Source organism: Capra hircus, chromosome 25 (genome assembly GCF_001704415.2).
Source record: "Capra hircus breed San Clemente chromosome 25, ASM170441v1, whole genome shotgun sequence".
In the NCBI taxonomy this organism is placed as follows: Eukaryota; Metazoa; Chordata; class Mammalia; order Artiodactyla; family Bovidae; genus Capra; species Capra hircus.
The window spans coordinates 27,277,620-27,301,709 of NC_030832.1; the positions used below are offsets into that span (position 1 = coordinate 27,277,620).

The 24,090-nt window shown below is 50.6% G+C and overlaps 1 protein-coding gene across 1 annotated transcript; it reads left to right on the forward strand.

Moving 5' to 3' along the window:
- Positions 2,898 to 22,775, forward strand: ITGAX (integrin subunit alpha X). The gene is made up of 30 exons (XM_018040559.1): positions 2,898 to 3,033; positions 3,612 to 3,714; positions 4,488 to 4,591; positions 4,877 to 4,947; positions 5,100 to 5,214; positions 7,229 to 7,359; positions 7,491 to 7,636; positions 7,867 to 8,017; positions 8,323 to 8,473; positions 8,919 to 8,992; positions 9,155 to 9,284; positions 9,409 to 9,551; positions 9,710 to 9,850; positions 9,942 to 10,151; positions 12,374 to 12,504; positions 12,626 to 12,783; positions 12,927 to 13,081; positions 13,792 to 13,923; positions 14,013 to 14,086; positions 14,304 to 14,445; positions 17,423 to 17,539; positions 17,628 to 17,707; positions 17,798 to 17,881; positions 19,197 to 19,275; positions 19,385 to 19,492; positions 19,843 to 19,926; positions 20,141 to 20,254; positions 20,405 to 20,506; positions 20,779 to 20,889; positions 21,646 to 22,775. Exons 1-30 carry the CDS (start codon positions 2,973 to 2,975, stop codon positions 21,742 to 21,744), a joined length of 3,501 nt encoding a protein of 1,166 aa, XP_017896048.1. The 5' UTR covers positions 2,898 to 2,972; the 3' UTR covers positions 21,745 to 22,775.

Below are 24,090 nucleotides of genomic sequence, written 5' to 3' on the forward strand. Positions count from 1 at the left end.
TGTGGCACATGGGCTTGAGTAGCTGTGGCCCAAGGGGCTTAGGTGCCCCACGGCATGATCTTCCCGGACCAGGGATCGAACCTGTTGTCCCCTGCATTGGCAGGAGGATTCTTAAACATTGGACCACCAGGAAAGTCCTATTTCTGTTGTTCACATTCTGATCTTTTGGCTGCAAGACATGGCATCTTAGCTCCCTGATCAGGGACTGAATCTGCACACCCTCCGTTAAACACTGGACTTCCAGGGAAGTCCCTCTTCTCCTTTTTGGACACTTTCCTTCCCAACCTTCTTCAGCTCCTTGTGGTCATCAAGGGTATTTTCCTGGGACCCAGGCCAGGCCCATTTTTCTCCTTCATTTTCACTCCCATCAGGATCTCACCCAGCACTTCTGCTGATGGTTCCAGAACTCATTTCCAGCCCAGGCTTTTCTCCCAGATCCAGGCCCACACACCCTTCATGATGTGGCGGCTTCTCCACTTGGGAAGCCCTCTTACCTAACGCAGAAATCATCATAGCATAGTAAGCTAAGGCTTCCCTGGGGGCGCTAGTGGTAAAGAACCCACCTGTCAATGCAGGAGACCTAAGAGAAGCAGGTTTCATCCCTGGACTGAGAAGATCCCCTGGAGGAGGGCATGGCAACCCACTCCAGTATTCTCACCTGGAGACTCCCCATGGACAGAGGAGCCTGGCAGGCTACAGTCCATTGGGTTGCAAAGAGTCGGACACGACTAAAGTGGCTTATCACTCATGCAACAGTACATTGCTGCTGCTAAGTCGCTTCAGTGGTGTCTGACTCTGTGCGACCCCAGAGACAGCAGCCCACCAGGCTCCCCTGTCCCTGGGATTCTCCAGGCAAGAGTACTGGAGTGGGGTGCCATTGCCTTCTCCGAACAGTAAGTTAACCATCAATAATATAAGTTCACAAATACTCTTCTGAGCATTTTCACACTTACTAACTCAACTGCCCCAACAACAATAGGAAGTGTGTATTTTTTTTATCACCTCGTTTTGCAGAGGAGGAAATGGTCAGAGAGAGGTCAGAAGAACCTAAACCTCTTTTAACTTTAAAAAATTTTATTTTTTTTTTAGTTTGTATTTTTATCAAAGTTATTCATAGGCACAGTCAAATTGTTTCACAAGCTTTGCTATGAAAAATAGCTGTCCTTTATCCTTCCCCTCCACACCTTCCTCTCTGGGAGTAGTCATTTTCAATGAAAGAGGCCAAACTTTTATTTTTAAATTTTAATTTGTTTTTATGATTTTCAAAAATGTGTTGGCATATAGTTGACTGACAGTGTTGTGTTAGTTTCGGCTGTACAGCAATGTGAATCAGTTATACATATATCTACTCTTTAAAAGATTCTTTTCCCATATAGGTCATTACAGAGTATTGAGAAGAGTTCCCTGTGCTAAACAGTAGGCCCTTATTAGTTATCTATTTTATATACGGTAGTGTGTATATGTCCATCCTAGACTCCCAGTTTATCCCTCCCCACCCCTCCCTTTACCCTTGGTAACCCTAAGTTTGTTTTCTACATCTGAGACTCTATTTCTGTTTTGCAATTAAGTTCCTTTGTACCATTTTTTTTTTTTTAGATTCCATTATATGAGTGATAGCACATGATACTTGCTTTCCTCTGTCTGACTTCTTTCATTCAGTCTGACCATCTCTAGGTCCATTCATGTTGCTGCAAATGACATTTCCTTCTTTTTTATAAACCCAAACTCTTAGAACAACATATTTTGGTTCCCTTAACACGGAAGTTGGCTGCACCCCCCACCCCTCCCCCTCCAGCTCAGGGACTGTCATCAGTGTCCACGCCTTACGGACCAGTCAGCCTTCAGTTCGTCCCTACGGCCACCAGCTCACCCAGAAGCCCCCATCACCTCTCTCCTGACCAACCCGTCTTCAACCAGCTCCCAAGGAATCCATGCCCCACACAGCCCCTTTTTCTCGTTTTCTAAAGCTCAAATTTGAATATCTCAGTCTTTGCAATTTGCTTCTATGCCTTCCTCTGTCCTCAAAATAAAAAACTGACAGGCCTTAAGGGGGCTTTCCAGGCCTGAGGCCTGCTTCCGCTTCCCCCACCTCCCCAACTGACCACATCTTTCGCCACTTCCCACCTCCTACTCTCTGGTTTCTACCACTGATGTCCTAAGAAGGCCTCTTATCTCGTGTCTCTTCTACATTTGGCCACTCCTTCTGAAATATGCTCCCTTCTGTTTAAGTTGCTTGCAAGACTCAGATCAAGTGTCACCTCTTCCAGGAAGTTTTCCTGAAACTTCACACCCTTCCAATCTGAATATGATACTTTGTGACCAATAAGTATCTTCTCCTCTCATAGCAATGTCTTGGCTGTTTACATGTTTGCCTTCTCCACTGACACCAAAGCTGGGGCCTTGTGGTTTGTGTTTTCCCATTCTGCTGAGAGATGGCTCGCACAATCAGCCTCAAATTTGATTTGTTGAATAAGTGATAAACAAATGATGAATGAATACCCACTCTGCCTTCCTCCTAGGGTCCAGAGGCTTGAATCCTGGGCCCAGAGGTTTCTAGGTCCAGAGTGGAAGATTCTTCCCAGAGCCTCTCTTAGGGGTCTGAAGACATCCTGGCATCTACCCTTTCCCATCCTCTGGTTCACTGACATTTCAAGGTCAGGGGGTAACTTTCTTCTGTACAATAAGGGAACATGGGAGAGGTGGGGTGGGGCAGGAGATTTGCATCCACCCCAGCCTAGGTTGCAGAGACAAGAGAAGCGAGTCATATCATCTCTGCTTAGAAAGACTCCTGGACACAGTGTGTGTGGGCTGCCTGAACCTTTCTCTGCTTATTTCAGTTGTATTCTCCACCCCCAACCTCTGAGTCACGCTGACGACTTCCCTCCCTACGTCTGGCCTCCTGAGCCTCTCTCTGCTCACTGGCTTCCTTGGCATTTTGGTCCAGCTCTTCCCTTTGGGGCTCAAGTGCTCTGATGCCTATGTCTGACCTTCTTATCATGACGGTGACCCAGGTTTTTCTCTTCCTGTTGATGGGTAAGCCAAGGGTCATGATGGGGAGGAGAGGATGGGGGTAGAGCTAGGGAGAGAGCCAAGAATGCACTTTTCGAACTCAGACTTTAGGGGAGGGATCTGGAGTTACACCAGGTTGAGGATCTGGGGTTTGTGGAGGTCAAGAGGATACTGAATCAATTTTAGGGGTGTTCAAGAGAAAATGCTGGAAGAGAGGCCAGTTGCCTGGACAATGCAGAGGTGTCTCAAGTAGGCAGAAGTCAATCGTGTACTCTGTCTGCCACATCTGTTCGGCCCCAAGTTTTCCTGAATTCTCCTTCAAGGGAGCCCTGAAGGGAGGTATGGGGAAAGAGGTCTATATGGGCGTTGCTCTGTGCAATGGAGAAATGAAACTAGGTAGCAGACTAGTGGAGGAACAGCTATCTCTGGACCATCTGAAGGAGGTGAGCTGAGAGAGGCCTGAGCCTGGGGGTCCAGAAGCCCAGGAGATGCTGGGGCATTATGCCTGGAGGGGATAGTGGCGGGAGGTAGCCTGGGAGCCAGGAAGATGGAGAAGGTGGGAGACCCTTCCTCAAAGCTTATCTCCTCGCCTTCCTTCCCAGCCCCGGTGTCCTCTCTCTGCTTCAACTTGGACATGGAGCAACCGACAACCTTCCGTGTGGACAGCCCTGGGTTTGGACACAGTGTGGTCCAGTATGCCCAATGGTGAGGACAGCGTGGTGCCTCTGGCTTTTATCAACTCCTTCCCTGCACAAGGCTGGTCTCTCCCCACATCCCTCCCTCTATTCACAAACTTTCCTCTGTCTGCTAAGTCGCTTCAGTTGTGTCCGACTCTGTGCAACCCCATAGACAGCAGCCCACCAGGCTCCCCCGTCCCTGGGATTCTCCAGGCAAGAACACTGGAGTGGGTTGCCATTTCCTTCTCCAATGCATGAAAGTGAAAAGTGAAAGTGAAGACACTCAGTCGTATCCGACTCTTAGTGACCCCATGGGCTGCAGCCTTCCAGGCTCCTCCATCCATGGGATTGTCCAGGCAAGAGTACTGGAGTGGGGTGCCATTGCCTTCTCTGCTCCTCTGTCTACCATGGTAATTTCCCCTAAGGCTATGAAGGACTGGACTGAAGAAGGGCTACCTTGCCATGTCAATGACCACAGCTAACTTCATTTTTCAATTGAGCAATCACTAAGTGCCAGGCACCTTTGGATGGGCACTGATTTCATCCTCACAGCAACCATATGATGTAGGAAGCCATCACTCAACAAATATTTACTGAGCACCTATTACTATATGTCTCAGGAGCCAGACATACACTAGAGAATGAAAGAAACAAATATCTCTCTCATGTGGAATTTAAATTGTTATGAGTCTCCACTTTACAGCTGAGGAAACAGGCTTAGTGAGGGAAAGCAAACTGGCCAAGTGGCAGTCTGGCTCCAGCATCCATGATCTTAGCTGCCGTGTTCTTTTCTCCCCCCAGGCTGGTGGTTGGAGCCCCCCAGGAGGTAAAGGCTGCCAACCAAACAGGCGGCCTCTACTGGTGCGACTACAGCATGGGCAGGTGTGAGGCCATCCCCCTGCAGGGTGAGTGGCTGCCCATGGCTGGCACCCAGGCTCAGGATCCCATGCTCTGAGGGTCTGTGGGGAATACAGGAGACTCACTCCCTGGCTTCAGCTCTGTCTGCAGACCCTGAGCCTCAGACAGGCCTCCTGACCCTCCCAGTCTCCCCTCCCATCCCACCCCTGCGCCCCCATAGCTCCATCAAGACCTGAAAGCTCCCTTCACCTGTCAGACCTCCTCATCTCCCAGAGTTGAGGTGCCCCCGCCTCCTCGACCTGAAGGTAACCATGCATACACCTGTGTCCTAGTGCCTCCAGAGGCTGTGAACATGTCCCTGGGCCTGTCCCTGGCAGCCACCACCGACCCCTTTCAGCTGCTGGTGAGTTGCCCTGGGTCACGGGAGCATCCTGAGAGAACCCATGGGGATCTAGGGCTCTGGTGCTGGGGGTCTCATGGAGGGTGGAGGTACTGGGACGGGAGGGTGCGACAGTAGCAGGGACAGCCCTTCCCACCAAGCCCCTCTGTCCCCAGGCCTGTGGCCCCACTGTGCACCATGCATGCCGGGAGAACATGCACTTGACCGGGATCTGCTTCCTGCTGGCCTCCCCGTTCCAGCAGGTCAAGAGGATCCCGGCTGCCCTGCAGGGTGAGTGTTTGGGGCCACTGAGTCCTTTGAGAAACCTACACACATCTGACAGGGGCTTGCCGTGGGGCCGGGAATACTCTTACCAGAGTGGATAAACCAGAGGGATCCGGAAAAAAAAATTTTGCTGGAGGGCACAGTGATTCCAAACATGCTTGGAGAGGTCGCCACCTGCTTTTACACCTGCCTCATCACTATCCCAGTGCAGGGGCTTTCTAGGGCCTTTCTCTCTCTGAGCTTCGATGCCCTTGTCTGTTTGATGGGAATAATAGCACACCAGACACTGTGAATAACATAGATGGTCCACGGCCAAGGTTTAGCACAGTGCTTCAGTGGCGAGGGCTCAGTTTATGCCAGCTGCTACAATTTTTAGAGTGAAGGACATTTATTTTCACCTATTGTACCCTGTGGTATATAACCAATTGATTTGTGCAGCAGGCTGGGAAAGGGAGATGAGGATACAGGCAGTCTGAGCAGTGTGCATGTATGAGTGTGTGTGTGTGTGTATATGTGTACATGTGTATATGTATGTGTATGAGAGTGATGTGTATATGTATATATTTATGTGTGTTTGTGTGTATGTTGTGCGTGTGTGTGTTTGTATGTGTGTATGTGTGTAATGTTTATATGTGTTTGTGCATGTTGTGTGTATGTTTGCATGTGTGTTTGTGTGTGTATATGTGTTTGTGCATGTTGTGTGTTTGTGTGTGTTGATATGTGTGTATGCGTGTGTCTGTGTATATGTATTTGTGCATGTTGTATGCATGTTTGCATGTGTGTTTGTGTATAAGTGTGATGCATGTGTATATGTGTGCATGTTGCGTATGTTTGTGTGTGTTGATATGTGTGTGCATGAGTGTGTGTATGTGTATTTGTGTATGTTGTATGTATGTTTGTGTTGTGTGTGTGTGTGTGTGGTATATGTGTATACGTATACATGTGTGTGTGAGTACAGGTTGAGGACCCGCCTTCCCCTGTGCTGATGGGGATGGGGGATGAGGAGGTGAAACAGTAAGCTTCTCAGACACCACCTGGGGCAGACCAAGGCCCCTTCCTGGTTCCACATTCACACTCAGGCCCTTGTGGAGACTGACATCCGGGACCTTGACTGGGGCGCCCCTCCCGGCACCTCCTAGGCCCCTGGGCTTCCACCAGGACACCCTTCTTTCTGCTAGGAAGCCTCAGGGGCAGAAGGGGGAAGCTAGGGGCTAGACAGGAATCTCCATCAGAGAGCCAAGTCAAGCGGGACTCCTTCTTCTTCTTTTTTTTAAAAAAATATTGATTTAGTATTTATGTTATTTTTGTCTGCCCTGTGTCTGCTCAAGAACTTTCTCTAGTTGTGGCGGGCGGGGGCGTGGCGGCGGCGGGGAGGGTGGGGGCGTGGCGGGGGCGTGGCAGGGGGCGGAGGGTTGTGCTACCCTCTGTTGTAGTGTATAGGCTTCTCAGTTTCAGTGGCTTCTCTTGTGGATCAAGGGCTGTAGGATGCACCGGTTTCAGTAACTGCGGTGTGCAGGCTTAGTTGCCCCACAGCATGTGGGATCTTCCAGGACCAGGGATCTAACCGTGTCTCCTGTACTGGCAGATTCTTAACCACTGGTCCATCAGGGAAGTCCCCGAGCTGTCTCTTCTGAGGATGGATTTTGTTTAAATATTTAACAAAAGTAGTTTGGTGCTGACCCCGAGCCAGGGGCTGGAGCAGTGTCCTTTTATTGCTGGACAGTGGGGACGGTGGGAGAGAAGGTGGAGAAAGGCCAGGGGGCGGGGCACGGACAGTCGAGGTAGAAGGCGGGGCCCCAGCATCTCACCATCTGGACTGGACGAATTGTCACTTTTTTATCAACCAGGTGTGAGCAGCTGAATCACAGATGTGGCCTCTTTAGAGACTTTGGGAGACCGAGGGATCCTGTTCTAGGCAGGAGTCAGGGCAGCTCCTGGGAGGGAAACTCCTCGTCTTGTGGCCAGGAGACCCGGGCTTTGTGAGTGTCCCTCTGGGGACTGGTGCCATCTCCTCCCCCAGAGTGCCCAAGGCAGGATCAGGACATCGCCTTTCTGATCGACGGCTCAGGCAGCATCTCCTCCAGAGATTTTAACAAAATGTTGAGCTTCGTGAAGGCCGTGATGAGCCAGTTCCAGCGTCCCAGCTCCCAGGTGTGCCCTCAAGGGCGGCAAGGCCGGGGTGTAGCCCCGCCCCGCCCCGCCCCGCCCCGGAGAGGCTTGTGGGAGGAGCCTCGAGGTGGCTTTGCCTCGGCCTGACCCCCAACGCTGCTTGGTTCTCCCAGTTCTCCCTGGTGCAGTTCTCAGACCGGTTCCAGGAGCACTTCACTTTCAAAGACTTCGCTACCAGCTCAGACCCACTAAACCTCCTGAATTCCGTCTGGCAGCTGCGAGGGTGGACGTTCACGGCCTCAGCTATCCGATTCGTCACGTGAGTCCTGACTCCTCCCCGGTCCTCCCCTAAAGCATCTGAGCCTTCCTTGAGGGCCCTATCTGTCTCGGTGAGGAAGGGAGAGGTGGGCACTGAAATTCAGTCCGTGGTCTCCTGACCAAGCCAGGGGCCTCTGGGTGGGACAGAGCATCCCCTCGTTCTCACAAAGGCATCAGGGGCCAAGCAGCGGCTCTGTTCACTGGCCTCTGGACCCTCATCTTCTCTGACAGAGATCGACTGCTCAGTGCCGCCTACGGGGCCCGAAAAGACGCCTCCAAAATCCTCATCGTCATCACTGATGGGGAGAAAACAGAAAAGGTGGATTACAAGGAGGTCATTCCCCGGGCTGAGGCCGCCGGCATCATCCGATATGCAATTGGGGTAGGATGGGGGGATGCCCTTACTCTACCTCGTCCCTTCAAGTCCTCTTAAGGCACCTTCCCTTTTAGGACAGAAGCCCCCAGCTCTCTTAGCTTTCTTTTGCCTTCAGGATGAAAGCTTTGTCCCAGCCTGGGGGACTTTCATCCTTTTCCTTAAATGCCTCCATGCTGTCTGAGCCTCATTTTTCTTGCCTGTTCGCTGGCTGTAATTATATTAACCTTGCAGGGTTACTGGAGGAGCCCAGCATCCAGCAGGCATGTTATAGTTCGGATTATTTTCACTGAGTTGGTCTTTGCTGGGGACAGGTGGGATCAGCATTTCGATACAGAAATTCCTTGCAAGAATTAATCGACATTGCCTCCACACCCTCTAAAGAGCATGTATTTCAAGTGGAGAACTTTGACGCTTTGCGAGACATTCAGAAACAACTGAAAGAGAAGATCTTTGCCATTGAGGGTAAGTCAGAGATGGAACTACTCGTTTCAGAAGCCCTCACCTATATATCCTTTTTTCTTCTAGAGCCTGGGCTCCTTTGTCATGGGCCAGTTCCTCTCTTTGGGTATTTAGTCTCCAACATGAGATCCTCTTGGGCTTCCTCAGTGGCACAGTGGAAAGAATCCGCCTGCAGTGCAGGAGCCACAGAAGATGTGGGTTTGACCCCTGGGTCAAGAAGATCCCCTGGAGGAGTGCATGGCAACCCACTCCACTATTCTTATCTGGAGAATCCCATGCACAGAGGAGCCTGGCAGGCTACAGTCCATGGAGTCCCATAGCGTCGGACATGACTGAAGTGATCCAGCACATAGCACACACATGAGATCCTCTTAAAGCTGAGATTCTCCTTGAACCTGGCAAAGCTTGTCTTTCCCCCATAGAACCTAGGTGTCATACCTTTCCTCAGGTACGCAGACCATAAGCAGTAGTTCCTTCGAACTGGAGATGTCTCAGGAGGGCTTCAGTGGTGTGTTCATGCCTGTGAGTGGGGCCCCTTTCAGCCCGTTGATGTAGGGTTAGGCAGAGATGGAGGAGGGAAGGCAAGAGTGGATATCTGATGAGTGGGCGGAGTCAGTGGCAGGCATTTCTTCAGAATAGGTTGTCTTTTTCCCACCTGCTCACCCTGGAATCCTTTCCTCCCAGGATGGACCAGTTCTGGGGGCTGTGGGGAGCTTCAGCTGGTCTGGAGGTGCTTTCCTGTACCCCCCAAATAAGAACCCCACCTTCATCAACATGTCCCAGGAGCACGTGGACATGAGGGACTCTTACCTGGGTGAGACAAGGCTGTGGTTGGGGGCTGGGCAGGAGATGGGCTGCCTGGGAAGGACAGGGGCCTGGGGCTGGGGGATGAGGGGACAGGGGTGGGGAAGCCTCGGTGCTGACCCTGGCCCCTTCAGGTTACTCCACAGAGCTGGCCCTTTGGAAGGGGGTCCAGAGCCTGATCCTGGGGGCCCCCCGCCATCAGCACACCGGGAAGGTGGTCCTCTTTACCCAGGTGTCCGGGCAATGGAGGCTGAAGGCTGAAGTCACAGGGACCCAGGTTGAGTGTGGAGGGGGTCTCCAGGGGCAGAGAAGGAGGAGAGGAAGGGGGTGCAGGGCCTCTGGGGGAGGTGTTGGTGTCTGGGGAGAGGCGGGACTTGGCCCAGGGTATGCCCCTGGCAGCGGGCAAACAGGGTGACTCCTGACTCTGCCCTCCAGACCGGCTCCTACTTCGGGGCCTCCCTCTGCTCTGTGGACGTGAATGGAGATAGTAGCTCTGACCTGGTCCTCATCGGGGCCCCTCATTTCTACGAGCAGACCCACGGGGGCCAGGTGTCCGTGTGCCCCTTTCCTCAGGGGGTGAGTAGTGATGAGACCTGGGCTGGGTGGGGTCTGGCTGTGGGATGGAGGGGTCCCTGGGGTAGGACCTGACACCATTCTCATTCTGCAGAGGACTAAGTGGAAGTGTGATGCTGTCCTGCGAGGGGAGCCGGGCCACCCCTGGGGCCGCTTTGGGGCAGCCCTGACCGTGCTGGGGGATGTGAATGGGGACAGGCTGGCGGATGTGGCCATTGGGGCCCCGGGAGAGCAGGAGAACCGGGGTGCTGTCTACCTGTTCCACGGAACCTCAGAACTGGGCATCAGCCCCTCCCACAGCCAGGTGAGGCTTGGTCACAGTCCCTTTTGCCACAAAACCTCCTCCTGGCACCTTTCTGTCTTCGACACTGCCACCTGGAAAATTCTTCTTTCCCTCATCTTACCTCTTTTGCCTAGAACTGGGCACCTAGTAGGCATCAGGCAAAATCTGTGGAGCTTCAGAAATGGAAACATTGGTTATTCTTTAATTTGTATAGATGGATTCTTGGTGGCTCAGATGGTAAAGAATCTTCCTGCAATGCAAGAGACCTGGGTTTGATCCCTGGGTCAGGAAGATCCCCTGGAGAAGGGAAAGGCAACCCACTCCAGTATTCTTGCCTGGAGAATCCCATGGACAGAGGAGCCTGGTGGGCTACAGTCCACTGGGTCACAAAGAGTTGTACATGACTGAGCGACTAACATTACTTTGTATGGTGACTTGATACTTTCTCCATCCAAGTCTTCTAATCCCCTAGCAGTTTTACCCTGTACATACACCAGGCATTAGCAAAGACATTTTAAAGATGAAAACTGGGGCATGGAGAAAAGAAGTGCCTTGACCTGTCCAAGGTTTATAGTGGATCAAGAATCGTGGTGAGGGAGGTTCCAACCTCTTGTCTCTGACCAGGTGCTCCACCTCTATCTGGCTCGCTTTGCCAGTCGGTTTAGTTCTGGGAGCCTCAGCCTGCCTGTCCACCTACCCCCTCGTCTCCCTGGATGTCATGACGTTATTGTCTCCTGCCATCAGTAATCCTACCAGATACCCATAGGCAGGAGCCCTTCACTGGATGGGGGAGGCTGAGAAAGGAGGGCAAAAGTTAAGGAAGTCTCAATTAAAAAAATAAGCAAAAGATCTGAAAAGACTTTTCTTCAAAGGTGATATACAAAGGATCAATTTGCACGTAAGAAGATGTTCAGCATCACTAGTTATCAGTCATCAGGAAGTCAAAACAACAATGAGACATCACTTCACACCTACTAGGATGGCTGAAATCAGAAAGACAGATGATAACAAAGTGTTGATAAGGATGTGAAAGTATGTGGCATACTCAACCACTATACGTGGGAATGTAGAATGATGCAGCTACTTTGGAAAACAGCTCTTCAGAAGGTTAAACTAGAGTTACTGGGTGACCCAGAAGTTCCACCCAAGAGAATTAAAAACAGGTCCATACACAAAAAAATTACACGTGCTTGTTTGTATTAGTGTTATAGGTAACAACCAAAAGGGGGAAATAATCGAAATGCCCATCCAGTGATGAACAGATAAAGAAAATGTGGTATACCCACACAGTGGCATATTATTCAGCCATGAAAAGAATGAAACACTGACGCATGTTACATGTGTCAACACAACATGCTATAACATGCTACCACATGGATGAACCCTGAAAACATTATGCTTAGTCAAAGAAGCTAGATCCATCAAAGGACCACATATTGTGTGATACTGTTTACATGAAATGCCCAGAATAGGTAAATCCACAGAGTCAAAAAGTGGATTATTGGTTGTCAGGGGCAAGGGGTAGAGGAGAATGAGGGACATGGGGGTGACTGCTAAGGGGCCCTTCTAGCCCTGATACCATGATAAAGTTACTGAGTAGTGATCATACGCCAGGTGCTGTTCTCAGAACTCCATGAATTAGTTCATTTAGTGCTCTGAGGTGTTATCATCCTAGATGAGGGATGAGGAAACTGAGGTACAGAAAGACTGACTCCTAGCTTAAGATCTCATGGCTCATAAGTGAAGGAGCCAGAATAGGAACCCGAGATGAACTAGCCAAGTGAATGACTGAAAGTCAGGTCGCCAGGCCAGCCTTTCCAGCTCCGCTTCTTCATTTATGTCCTAGAAATCTTTTGTCTCTACTCACTATTTCTCTACTCCCACTCCCTCTTTTTAGGTACTTCTTTTTTTACGGCTCACTCCTTCATTCTGTCTCCCTCATCCCCTCTTCCCTGTTCCTCTTGTTGCTTCTGTTCAGCTTTTCTTTCCCTCAACCTGACTTGGGTTTCCCTGGTGGCTCAGTGGTGAAGAACTCACCTCCTAATTCAGGAGAGGCGAGCTGGATCCCCGGGTCAGGAAGATCCCCTGGAGAAGGAAATGGCAACCCGTTCCACTCTTCTTGCCTGGGAAATCCCATGGACAGAGGAGCCCGGTGGGCTGTAGCCCATGGGGTCACAAAAGGGTCAGACACGACCGAGTGACTAAACGATAACAACCTGACTTGCCGCTTCCTCTCCGGCCAGCGGGTCACAGGCGCCCAGCTCTCCCCCAGCCTCCAGTATTTCGGGCAGTCGCTGAGCGGGGGTCAGGACCTCACCCAGGATGGACTGGCAGATTTGGCCGTGGGGGCCCAGGGGCACGCATTGCTGCTCAGGTGAGAACACATACCAGCTGGGTAGTCCCAGGTCTGTGAGGACACCAGCCTCTCTAACCACCCTCCCTGGTTGTCATCCCAGAACCAGAGGCTTGTCCTCAGCTCAGTGTTCTGCCCACAGGACCAGACCTGTGCTCAGGATGTGGGCGAACATTCACATCACACCCACGGAGATCGCCAGGTCTGTGTATGAGTGTGAGCCGCTGGCGACCTTTCCCCATGATCTGGGCAAGGCCACTGTCTGCCTGCATGTTTCCCAAAGTCCCAAGAACCAGCTGGGTGAGTCGTTTGCCCCCAATCCAAGATGACCTGCCCCTGGGAGTCCCCAGGCCCAGGGCTCCTGTCTCCTCCCTTGCCCCTTTCCCACTTGGGGAGTTCCTCTTTCTCTCTCAGCCTTTTCCATCCCCCACTTTCCCCTACAGTTAACCTCCAAAGCATTGTGACATTTGACTTAACCCTTGACCCTGGCCGCCTGAGTCCTCGTGCCATCTTCCAAGAGACGAGGACTCGGAATCTGACCCGTGTTCAAGAGCTGGGGCTGAAGCAGCACTGCGAGGCTGTGAGGTTGCTCCTTCCGGTGAGGGGTCCTGGGGAGGGAGGCGACTCTGAGGCTGGTGGAGGGTGGTGGCTGGGCAGGGACGCAGGGATGTGTTCTGGTCCTCGCCTTGGCTCCGCCCCCAAACGGCAAGTGGAAAGCAGGAGGGGCTTAACACAGGTTAGCTGAATGACTGAGGGAGTGAAGGATGGATGAGGTTGTAGCAGGAGGCTACATGGCTGGATTTCAGGTAGAAGCCTGAGGCTGCTTCAGAGAGCCATGGGGCATTGGGCTGGGATTCTTTTATCCAGCCACTGCTCTGAGGCAGGTCCTGTCCTCAACATCAGGGAGCCAGCAGTGGACAAAATGATCGTGGCCACGGGGAGCTATGGGGGAAGATCAGAAGCGAATCAAATTCCTAGATAATAGATGTTGATAATATTCCTAGATAACAGATAATAGTGATGAAAGAGAGATAAAGCTGGAGAGAGAACAGAGAGGGTTTCAGGGGGCTATGGAGAACAGTCTGGGGAGACCCTGAGTAGAGTGAGGGAGCCCGTGGGAGGCTGGGGTAGGATACTCAACATGAAGGACAATCACAGCAGCAGTTCCACATGCAGATCCTAGCGATGAGCGTTTACGAGGGGCTGTGGGTTGGTACCATTGTTACTGCATTTTACGAATGAGGAGACAGGACCCAGCTGGTGGCTGCGAGGGTGCATTTCTTGCTTCCTCCTGTATCCATCCCCCAGGACTGTGTGGAGGACTCAGTGACCCCCATCATCTTGCGTCTCAACTTCTCCCTCGTGGGCAAGCCCATCTCTAGCCTAAGAAACCTCCAGCCTATGCTGGCAGTGGATGCCCAGAGATACTTCACAACCTCTGTGAGTCCTGGGGTTGGCCTTTTCCAGAGGGATTGGAGGGGGTGGACTCTAGATCTTGAGGGAAAACCCTGCTTTGCCTTCCCTCTCAGCTCCCCTTTGAGAAGAACTGTGGCGCAGATCACGTCTGCCAGGACGACCTCAGCATCTCCTTTGGGGTCTCAGAGTGAGTGTCCAGCCCCTTAGACCCACCCTGGTTCCCCAGGTCCCCTCCTGGAACCCAGGGCTCCTGTCCCTGGCTCTTCCTAATGTTTCTACCCAGGGCTCTGGACCCAGACACACTGTCCCTGTCTCTCTCCCCACTTCCCCGCTCTGCATTTCACCCCCACTCCATTTTCAGCCTCAGTCACAGAATCACCTTCTCTCCTCTGCCCCAATGCTAGCTTGAAGACCCTGATGGTAGGGAGTAACCTGGAGCTGAACTTGAAAGTGAGAGTGTGGAATGATGGCGAGGACTCCTATGGAACCGCAGTCACCTTCTTCTACCCTCCAGGGTTGTCTTACCGACGTGTGACCGGGGGCCAGGTACTGTCCCCTTTGGGGAAGGAAAGGCTGATGGCAGGGGGCCAGCAGAGACTCCTGTGTTGGGTTCAGTGCTCAGGCAGGTCTTCATCTGTTTAGCATTCTTGAAAGCCAAGAGGGCTGGACTGATCATGGTTAGATTGATGTGGTTGTGTTTGCTGTGGCATGCCTCAACTCATTCTGTGTTCAGCTCTGAGCTTGGCATTTTAAGAATGACAGTCAGGAATCAATTCCCAGGAGGATGCTAATGTGAGAACCGCAGGGACCCTGCCTTCTATTTTTTTGTATTATGCATGGTATAACTATTTCTCTTTTAAAGGAGAACATATCTCAGCCTTCAAATATTTTAAAACACTGTTCTGGGGAATTCCCTGGTGGTTCAGTGGTTACAATGCAGGATTTTCACTGCCATGGCCCAAGTTCAATCCCTGGTCGAGGAAAACTAAGATTCCAAAAGCCTTGTGGCTTAGAAAATAAAATAGAAAAGAAAAAATTAAATAAAATACCGTCCTGTAGAAGAGTGAGTTGGATTTATTGGTTACTGTAGATGAGAGCTTGGCATACTTTATCCATAAAGGGCTGCTAAGTCGCTTCAGTCGTGTCCGACTCTGTGCGACCCCAGAGACGGCAACCCACCAGGCTCCCCCGTCCCTGGGTTTCTCCAGGCAAGAATACTGGAGTGGGTTGCCATTTCTTACTCCAATGCATGAAAGTGAAAAGTGAAAGTGAAGTTGCTCAGCCATGTCCGACTCTTAGCGACCCCATGGACTGCAGCCTTCCAGGCTCCGCCGTCCATGGGATTTTCCAGGCAAGAGTACTGGAGTGGGGTGCCATTGCCTTCCCCAATCCATAAAGGACTAGAGAGTAGATATTTCAGTCTTGTGGGCCACACAGTGTCTTCATTCTTGCTGATCTAAAGTGAAAGCAGCCATTGACAATATGTATATGAATGAGCATGGCTGTGCTCCAATAAAACTTTATTTATACAAATTGGTGCTGGGCTGCCATATGGTAATCCCTGTTCTAGAAGACAGAACCAGGGCCACAGGGAGTCAAAGAGAGATTTTTAACAAATGTTTTATTATGAAAAACTGTGTTAAACATTTACAAAAGAAGAGAGTGGTTCAACAAACCTCCTCCTAAATTATTGCCCAGAGTCAACAATCATCAGCATTTTGCTACATTGTTTCACCTGTTTTTACCCTCTCTTGGTTTAAATATTTTAAAACCAATCCCAGACACCCTGTCATCATACACCTTCCTGTTTCACTGTTCTGGACAGTAGAACTGTCTTACATGACCCCATAGCCCTGATCACACCCAATGAAATGAATAATTTCTTGGTATTTAGACCATAATCAAATTTCCTTAATTGTCTCAAATATATCCTTTTAAGTGGTTTATTTGAACCAGCATTTAAACTAGATCCACATTTTATGCTTGGTTGTTCTCCCATGTGTCTCTTAAGCCAGTCTTCCCAATGGAAGCTTACTTTGATCAATGCATGAAGAAATACGTGATGAATGTATTTCTAGGAATGTTTGTCTAGGAGTTTGTCTAGGAATGACAAACTCCAGCTGCCTTGTGAGGGTGAACACCCTGTCACTGGAGGTACTTCTAGACACACCAACTGGATGCCATGTGTGGACCTTCTTTGGATACGGCTTTTATTTACTTTTTGAAAATATTTATTTACTTGGCTATGCGGGGTCTTATTTGTGGCATGTGCGATCTCTTAGTTGACGCATGGGAACTCTCAGTAGTGGCATATGGGCTCTACTTCCCTGGCCAGGGATTGAATCCAGGCCCTCTGGGTTGGGAGTGCAGAGTCACAATCACTAGACCACCAGGGAAGTACCAGATACTGCTTCTAAAAATGAGCTATAACATTCACATTTTTGGATACAGTTTAGAACATGACTTGGATATCAGCTGATCTTAAGGAGTTATTGTTAATTTTGTTGAGTCTTGTGCTTATGTTAAAAAACACCCTTATCTATTGGTGGTATACAGTGAAGTCTTTCCAGATCGAAAGTATGTGATATTAGGAAAGTGAAAGAAAGAAAATGAAGTCGCTCAGTTGTGTCCAACTCTTTGCGATCCCATGGACTGTAGTCCACTAGGCTTCTCTGTCCATGGGATTTTCCAGGCAAGAGTACTGGAGTGGGTTGCCATTTCCTTCTCTAGGGGATCTTCCTGACCCAGGGATTAAACCCAGGTCTCCTGCATTGCAGGCAGATGCTTTACCCTCTGAGCCACCAGGGAAGCCCTGTGATCTTAGGAATGTGCTTTAAATAATTCAGGGGAGAAAAAGTGGAAAACAGGTGAACAAAACAGAGTAGAAAAATGTTGGTAATTTAATCTGAGTGATGGGGATATGGGGTGGATTTACCTTGTCTTTCCACTTTTGAGGAGATTTGAAATTTTCATAATACAAATCTTTTAAAAAGAACTGTGAATTAAAAAAAGGGGAAATGCTATTAACAATAAATCTGGGATTTCTACCTTAGGGTGAAGTTTGACCAGATAGTGTTTAAGGATTAAAAAAAAAATTTTTGAGTCACACCAATTTCTTTATGTTTGGCTGTGCTGGGGCTTCGTTGCTGTGGGAGGGCTTTTCTCTTGTTATGGTGATCGGGGGCTACTCTCTGGTTGAGGTGCTTGGGCTTCTCTTGTTGTGGAGCATGGGATCTAGGGCACCAGGGCCCAGCAGTTGTGGCTCCTGGGCTCCGGAGCACAGACTCAGTATTACATGGGCTTAGTTACCCCGAGGCATATGGAATCTTCCAGGACCAGGGATCAAACCCATGTCCCCTGCATTGCAAGGCAGATTCTCAACCACTGAACCACCAGGGAAGCCCAAAAATTTAAAACAAAACATAACCTTAAGGTAAATTGCAGGTAACTGTCACTTCTGTATAGAGTTTTGTCGGGACACTAACAAGTTCTCAGCTGCCTTGGTCCATCTGTGCTTCCCCAGAACCATCTGCAGTCACGTTCCCTGCGCCTGACCTGTGACAGCGCCCCCGCCGGGACCCAGGGCACCCGAAGCACCCGCTGTAGCGTCAACCACTTCATCTTCCGTGAGGGCGCCCAGGTCAGCCTCGCTTCTGCCCACTGCTCCTCCCCGGGCCCCACGCAGTCCCACTCCTCGGTGACCTCCTCCCATTTCTGCCCCCTCCCAGATCACCTTCACGGTCACCTTTCACGTCTCCCCCACGGCCACCCTGGGAGACAAGCTACTTCTTGTCGCCAATGTGAGCAGGTGAGCTGGGCCAGGCTCAGGGCAGTGCCCGCTCCCTCTCAGTCTCCTCCCCTGGGGAACTTGCCAGCTGGGATCCTCCTCTTTTTCCAGTGAGAATAACAGCCCCAAGACAAGCAAGACCACCTTCCAGCTGGAGCTGCCCGTGAAGTATGCTGTCTACACCGTGATCAGCAGGTGCCACACCATGACCTCCAAGGGGTCCTCGCCCATCACGCTGTGGGGCGTGGGGAATTCTCTCTTTCTGTAGGAGCTGAACCTCTGCTGAGTTTGCTTGTTTGTTTGTTTGTTTTGTTTTGTTTTGACCGTGCTGGGTCTTCATTGCAGTGCTCAGGCTTCCTCTAGTTGCAGCTCACGGGCTTAGTGGCCCCATGGCATGTGGGATCTTAGTTCCCTGTGTCCCCTGCATTGGAAGGTGGATTCTTACCCACTGGACCACTAGGGAAGGCCCTCAAACTTAAGTTTTATCACTACCCTGTCAATAAGTAGATGACACCACTAGCAGCACTTACTAATCAATCGAGTGCTTTTTGTGGCTATTGATAACAATAATTATGATGTAATTATCGTTATAGCCCACATTTAGTAGAGGACAAGCTGGGGTGTTGGGAGGGGCCCTTCTTAGAGAAGGATGACTCTTCAGGGTAGGAGTCGGGGTTGGAATTTGTGTGGTGCAGTTGAAGGGCAGGTGTGTAAGGAGTGGAGTGGGGCAGCGGAGGGGGCAGGGAAATGAGAGCAGGCCCCTGGTCAGGGGCCAGGCTGGGGACCTAGGGCAGCCTTGAGGTGTGGTTACACTGATACCCAGTGGACAGTCCGTGTTGGGCCCCCCACCACCTCCAAACTCCAGGCCCGGAAAAGCTGAGGAGGGAATTCTCTGGTGATCCGTGGCTAAGGCTCTGAGGTTTCATTGCCAAGGCTGCAGGTTTGATCCCTGGTCAAGGAACTAAGAGCTCACAAGCAGAAAGGAAGAAAGAGGGGGTGGCAGGGGGGAGGGATAAAGGAAGGAAGGAAGAAAGAAAGAAAAACTGAGGAAACAGGAGAGAAGGGCCCCAGGGAAGGCCTTAGGGAGCCAGAAGGGGTGAGTCCAGTTGACATTTGTCAGCAGCATCAGCCTGAATCTCCCTACACCTTCGTCGTGTCCCACCTGCCCATCTGGCCTCCTCCGAGTCCACAGAGGCCTGAAAGGAAGACCCAGGCACAGAGAGGGCAGGCCCTGGCCCCCTCCCCCCGGGTCAGACAGTGCTCTCAGCAGTCCCTGTGACCCCAGCCCCCTGCTTGGCTGCCCTGGCGGTCTCCTCTCTGGACAGTCTCTGCAGGAAGCCTGCACCCAGCCTGCAGCCCAGCCTGGCTCCCTGAACCATCGCGTTACCCCAAGTCACTCCCGACCAGCCCGGGGGCCCTCTGACCACCCGTCCTGTCATACTCCCACCCCGAGTCTCCTCAGGAGGCCCTAACGGAACTTCTCATCCACCCCTGCCTCTTCTCCCCACAGCCACGAACAATCCACCAAGTACCTCAACTTCTCGGCCTCACAGGAGGAGGGCAGCAGGGAGGCCCAGCACAGATACCAGGCACGTGTGGTGACTTGGGAACATGGCCTGGGGCGGGGGGCCCAGGAGCCAGAGATCCGGGAGGGCAGGGGGCTCAGCGTGATCTTGGCCCTCACTGTCCTCCATGCAGGTGAATAACCTGGGGCAGAGGGAGCTGCCTGTCAGCATCGACATCTCAGTGCCCATGGAGCTGAACCAGGTGGCCGTGTGGAAGGACATAGAGGTCCTCAACCCCCAGGTACTCAGAAGGCTCTATGGGCGCTCCGTTAATGCCCTCTCCCTGGACTCCCTGTGGCTTTTTTGTTGTTGTTCTTTAACGGCTCACTTGTGTCCTACTCTTTGCGACCCCATAGACTGTAGCCCACCGGGCTCCCCTGTCCGTGGGATTTTCCAGGCAAGAATCCTGGAGTGGGTTGCCATTTCCTCCTCCAGGGGATCTTTCCCAATGCAGGGATCGAACCTGCATTTCCCTCATTGGCGGGCGGATCCTTTACCACTGGGCCATCAGGGAGGCCCTGCCTGGACTCCTCGGTCTTCGTGAGTCCCTGATGACCCGTCACATGCTTTCTCCTTGTGCCTTTTCCCTAGAACCCCTCCATTCAGTGCTCTTCAGAGAGAACAGCACCCACAGAGTCTGACTTCCTGACCCACTTTAAGAAGAAGCCTGTCCTGGTGAGAGGGCCCTGGGTGGTCCCCCACTGGAAGCCACACTTCCACACTTCCATAGAGGGATTTGATTCAGGAATACGTATTATATCAGATGGGTGTCTGCTGAACAGCCTGCTTGAGCTCCAATGTGGCAGCTCCTCTCAAATCAGACAGTTGAACGCTGCCTTCTACCTTCAAACCATCTCCCCCTGGCCTGACGCCACTTCTCTGTCTCCAGGACTGCTCCATCGCTGACTGCCTGAGGTTCCGCTGTGACATCCCCTCCTTCGGCATCCAGGAGGAACTTGACTTCATCCTGAAGGGCAACCTCAGCTTCCGCTGGGTCAGCCAGGTGTGTAATTCTAAGAGCAGAGTCCCTTCCCAGACTCAGGTGGAGCCTGATGTGTCTGTGCCTACCTCAAGCCAGGGCGTTTCTCTATCCCCGAGCCCTCCTGCCCATCCAACTACAGCTAGTTCCCAGCTCTCCCCTTCTCTTTTGCAGACACAGCAGAAGAAGGTGCTGGTCGTGAGCGTGGCTGAAATCACCTTCAACAGACTTGTGTATTCTCAGCTTCCAGGACAGGAGACATTTTTGAGAGCTCAGGTAGTGACCATGTGGCAGGGAGTGGCCAGGCTGGTCCGACAGTTCCTGATGCTAAATCCATGATGCTGACTGGGGGGCTTGCAAGCCTGGAGAGAGGCAGGATGGATGGAGAGCCCCAGGCAGGACGGTTGTTCCTAAGCCCATGAGTCCTTCTGTATCCCACCCCTTGGAGCGGAGCCTGATGAAGGAGGGGAGGGAGTTCAAGGGGACCTGGGAGGATTCTGGGACCTCAGGAGTCCTGAGCCTTCCTGATGGGGTCATCTCCACTCCAGACGGAACTGGTGCTGGAGAAGTATGAGGTCTACAACCCCATCCCCCTCGTTGTGGGCAGCTCTGTGGGAGGACTGCTGCTCCTGGCCCTCATCACAGCCCTACTGTACAAGGTGAGTGTCTTTATCCTACTCCCGAGACCACCAGCATTTGATCCCACTCTTTCTACAGTGTAAGAAAGAGCTCACCATGGAGTCAATCCTGTGACCCCAGTTCTTCCTAAAGAGATCCCTTCCCCCCGTGACATCTGTTGTTGTTTAGTGGCTAAGTCGTGTTTGACTCTTTTGCGACCCCATGGACTGCAGCTCACCAGGTTCCTCTGTCCACGGGATTTTCCAGGCAAGAATACTGGGATGGGTTGCCAAGTTTTTCTCCCAGGGGATCCTCCCAACCCAGGGATCGAACCCATATCTCCTGCATTGCTGGTGGATTCTTTACTGCTGAGCCACCAGGGAAGCCGCCAGTGACATCACCTGTCCCCAGTGGACTCCATGTCTTTCTGTCTGATTCTCAGGCCTCCTCTAATCTGTCTCCATTTCTTTTCCACTCTTCTTCACCTCTTTACATGTTTCCCTGGAAGGCAAATTAGAACGTGAAAGCCCTGGATTTAATGTTGATGCCACCACTGATTCTTTCCTTGGCCATCGGCGTGTGTTTGGTTCATGATGGGTCTTGGTTTCTCATTCTGAAGGTGGTTCTACGCAGCTCACAGAACTATGGCAGAGTCTAAATGATACTGTTTATTTAAAGTTCCTAGTATAGTGCTGGAACATAGGGTTCCAGAGATGGTGATCACTGATCCCCTCCATCATCTCTTTTCTTCTCGTCCACTGGACTTCCTGATTTTTTTTCTCCTTCCTCCCTAACAGGTTGGTTTCTTCAAACGTCAGTACAGGGAAATGATGGAAGGAGCAAACAAACAGACTGTCCCAGAAAATGAGACAGGAGACCCCCAAGTTGCCCAATAAGATACTGCCTCCCATTGTCTTAGAGAGGTTCCCTGGCCTTCTCACTTTTGCCCGATAAGAAACTACCTCCTGTTCTCCTTTGAACCTGCTCTCCCCTAAGAGATGCCCTAGACTTGTTACTGTCACCCCAGTCAGGCCTGATGGGGAAGAAGCATTCCAAGTGAGGGGAGCTGGGATCAACTGCTTTCTGTCCTTGGGAGGATGCAGTGTGTTTGCACAAATCACCTTGCCTGGGAGGAGGCATTGGTCTTGTCAAGGCTCCAACTGGAAATCCCAGGACAGGATCCCTGCTGTGCAACCTGAGGACTTGACTTGGAATTTCTACCTAGAAATCCATGGACAATTAAGCCTCAGGCTCCAGTCTCTGTTCCTCCACTAACCACCGATGATCTTCCTAAAATACAGTACTAAACCTGGCACACATCCTCATCCATCCTCGGTGGTTCCCCCTTACTCACAGTGTAACTTTGGAACTCCCCAGCTTGTGAAGCAATACACAGATGCTTCTTACAAACCCTGGGATGTACTGAAGGTGACATCGTTTGCATATCGTTGGTGACTGGAGAGCACTTTGAAGTCCTCTCTCAGGCACCTGCTGCCCCCAAATAAGGTCACTCTTATTATAATGCCACCTATCTCAGCATAACGGTCAATGTGGTGCCTGGTGCCGAGCTGGGAGTCAACACACAGCAGGCCATTCACTGGACAGATCCTACTGCTGCCTCCAATAAGGTGCTTGGGCCACGTGGATGTTTTAATTAGAAAAACAGAAGGGGAGGCAGTTGACCATGTGATTTGAGGGGAAGCCGTTCCTTCACCTCCACCCCAAATTATCACCCCATCCACCATAGGGTCCCAAACCCTTTTGAATTTGGAAGTTTGGGGATCTCCAGAAGGACCAGTTATGATGAAATTCATTAAGCTGGGCTCCAATTTAGACCTTATGAGAACTGGGTTTTAGAGTGCTGTTTTTCAAAATGTGCTCCACAAACCTCCAAAGGTTTCCTAAATGCTATTTTAGAGGGGGGGGGAAAAAGACAAGAAACAATTTTAAACCCGTGCATCTCACACATTTGATCCCAGTGACTTTCACAGAAATCCTGCCATATCCTTAAAATTGTGCTCCTAAAGCTTGTCCCTGGGCTCCAAGGACGGTAGTTTAACATTCAGGCAATGGTGCTATTTTCATTTAATTTTCCTGTGTGTGTGATTGTTTCCCTTCACTAAATGTGCAATTTTCATGGTTTCCATTGTGTTGTGTTCTATCCCCAAATCACAAAAATGGATCAATGGCTCAAAAATTATTCATCAAGGGATAAATATTGTGATTAAAAAATAAAAAAGAATTGGTGCAACTAAAACAATGTCATCAAAATCAATACTGAGCGAGATTGCACTTCACATTACTATAGACATGTATGAATGCTGGGTTGAGTGATTGTGAGTTGAGAAATTAAATTGTGTCTAGGAAATATAACATCTGAAAATTGGATTTTATTGGATCAGGTATCTATTTGCTCCTAGGTTGTTGTCCATTATGAAACTTTGTCCTGTCATACCATAATTTTTAAAGGATTTTTTAAGCAACCAAGAATTAGTTTTATTTATTTACTAATTTTATTTTTTGCCTGAGTGGCACGTAGGATCTTAGTTCCCTGACCAGGGATCAAACCTGCACCCCTTGAATTGGAAGCTCCAAGTCTTGACTGCTGGACAGTCATCCACCATAGTAGTACCATAATTTTATCAAAGCTGTTGTGTCATTTTCAAACAAAGTATAATGGCCTCTCACATAAAGCCACAGAGATTTCTTAGAATGACTGCAACATATGCCCCATCTAAGATCAATTAATTTCATCTGAAGATACAGAAGACAGAAAAACCCCAGATGCATAAATCAAAGTTGCTGATGTAGCAAAAGCATGTGCAAGTAACGTAATTTCCAAGAAGCTTATAAAACCAACCTGTGAGGTTAACGTCTGTATCACAAAGTTGCTTTTGGCTGCAAGTAACAGGAGCCCACAAAGTGCATAAAGGCATATACTGATAAAAGGCCTTCACATAAGAGGTCCAGTAGACCCCTGGCCACTGAGGCTCAAAATCAATTTGATGTCACATAGGAGGGGCCGCAGTGCACCTTTCAAGTGCTCCCCAAGGCTGCCTGCACAGCCTCACTGTATGTCTTTGGTAGCCCAAGGTCTGTTCCTGTTCTCCTTTCCTACATTAGTAAAATGGGCTCATTACACTGATGATAGACTATCTTTTTATTGCTTTTTTAAAAAATTTTTGATTGCGCTAGGTCTTCATTGCTGCATACAGCTTTTTCTCGTTGCAGCTTGAGGGCTC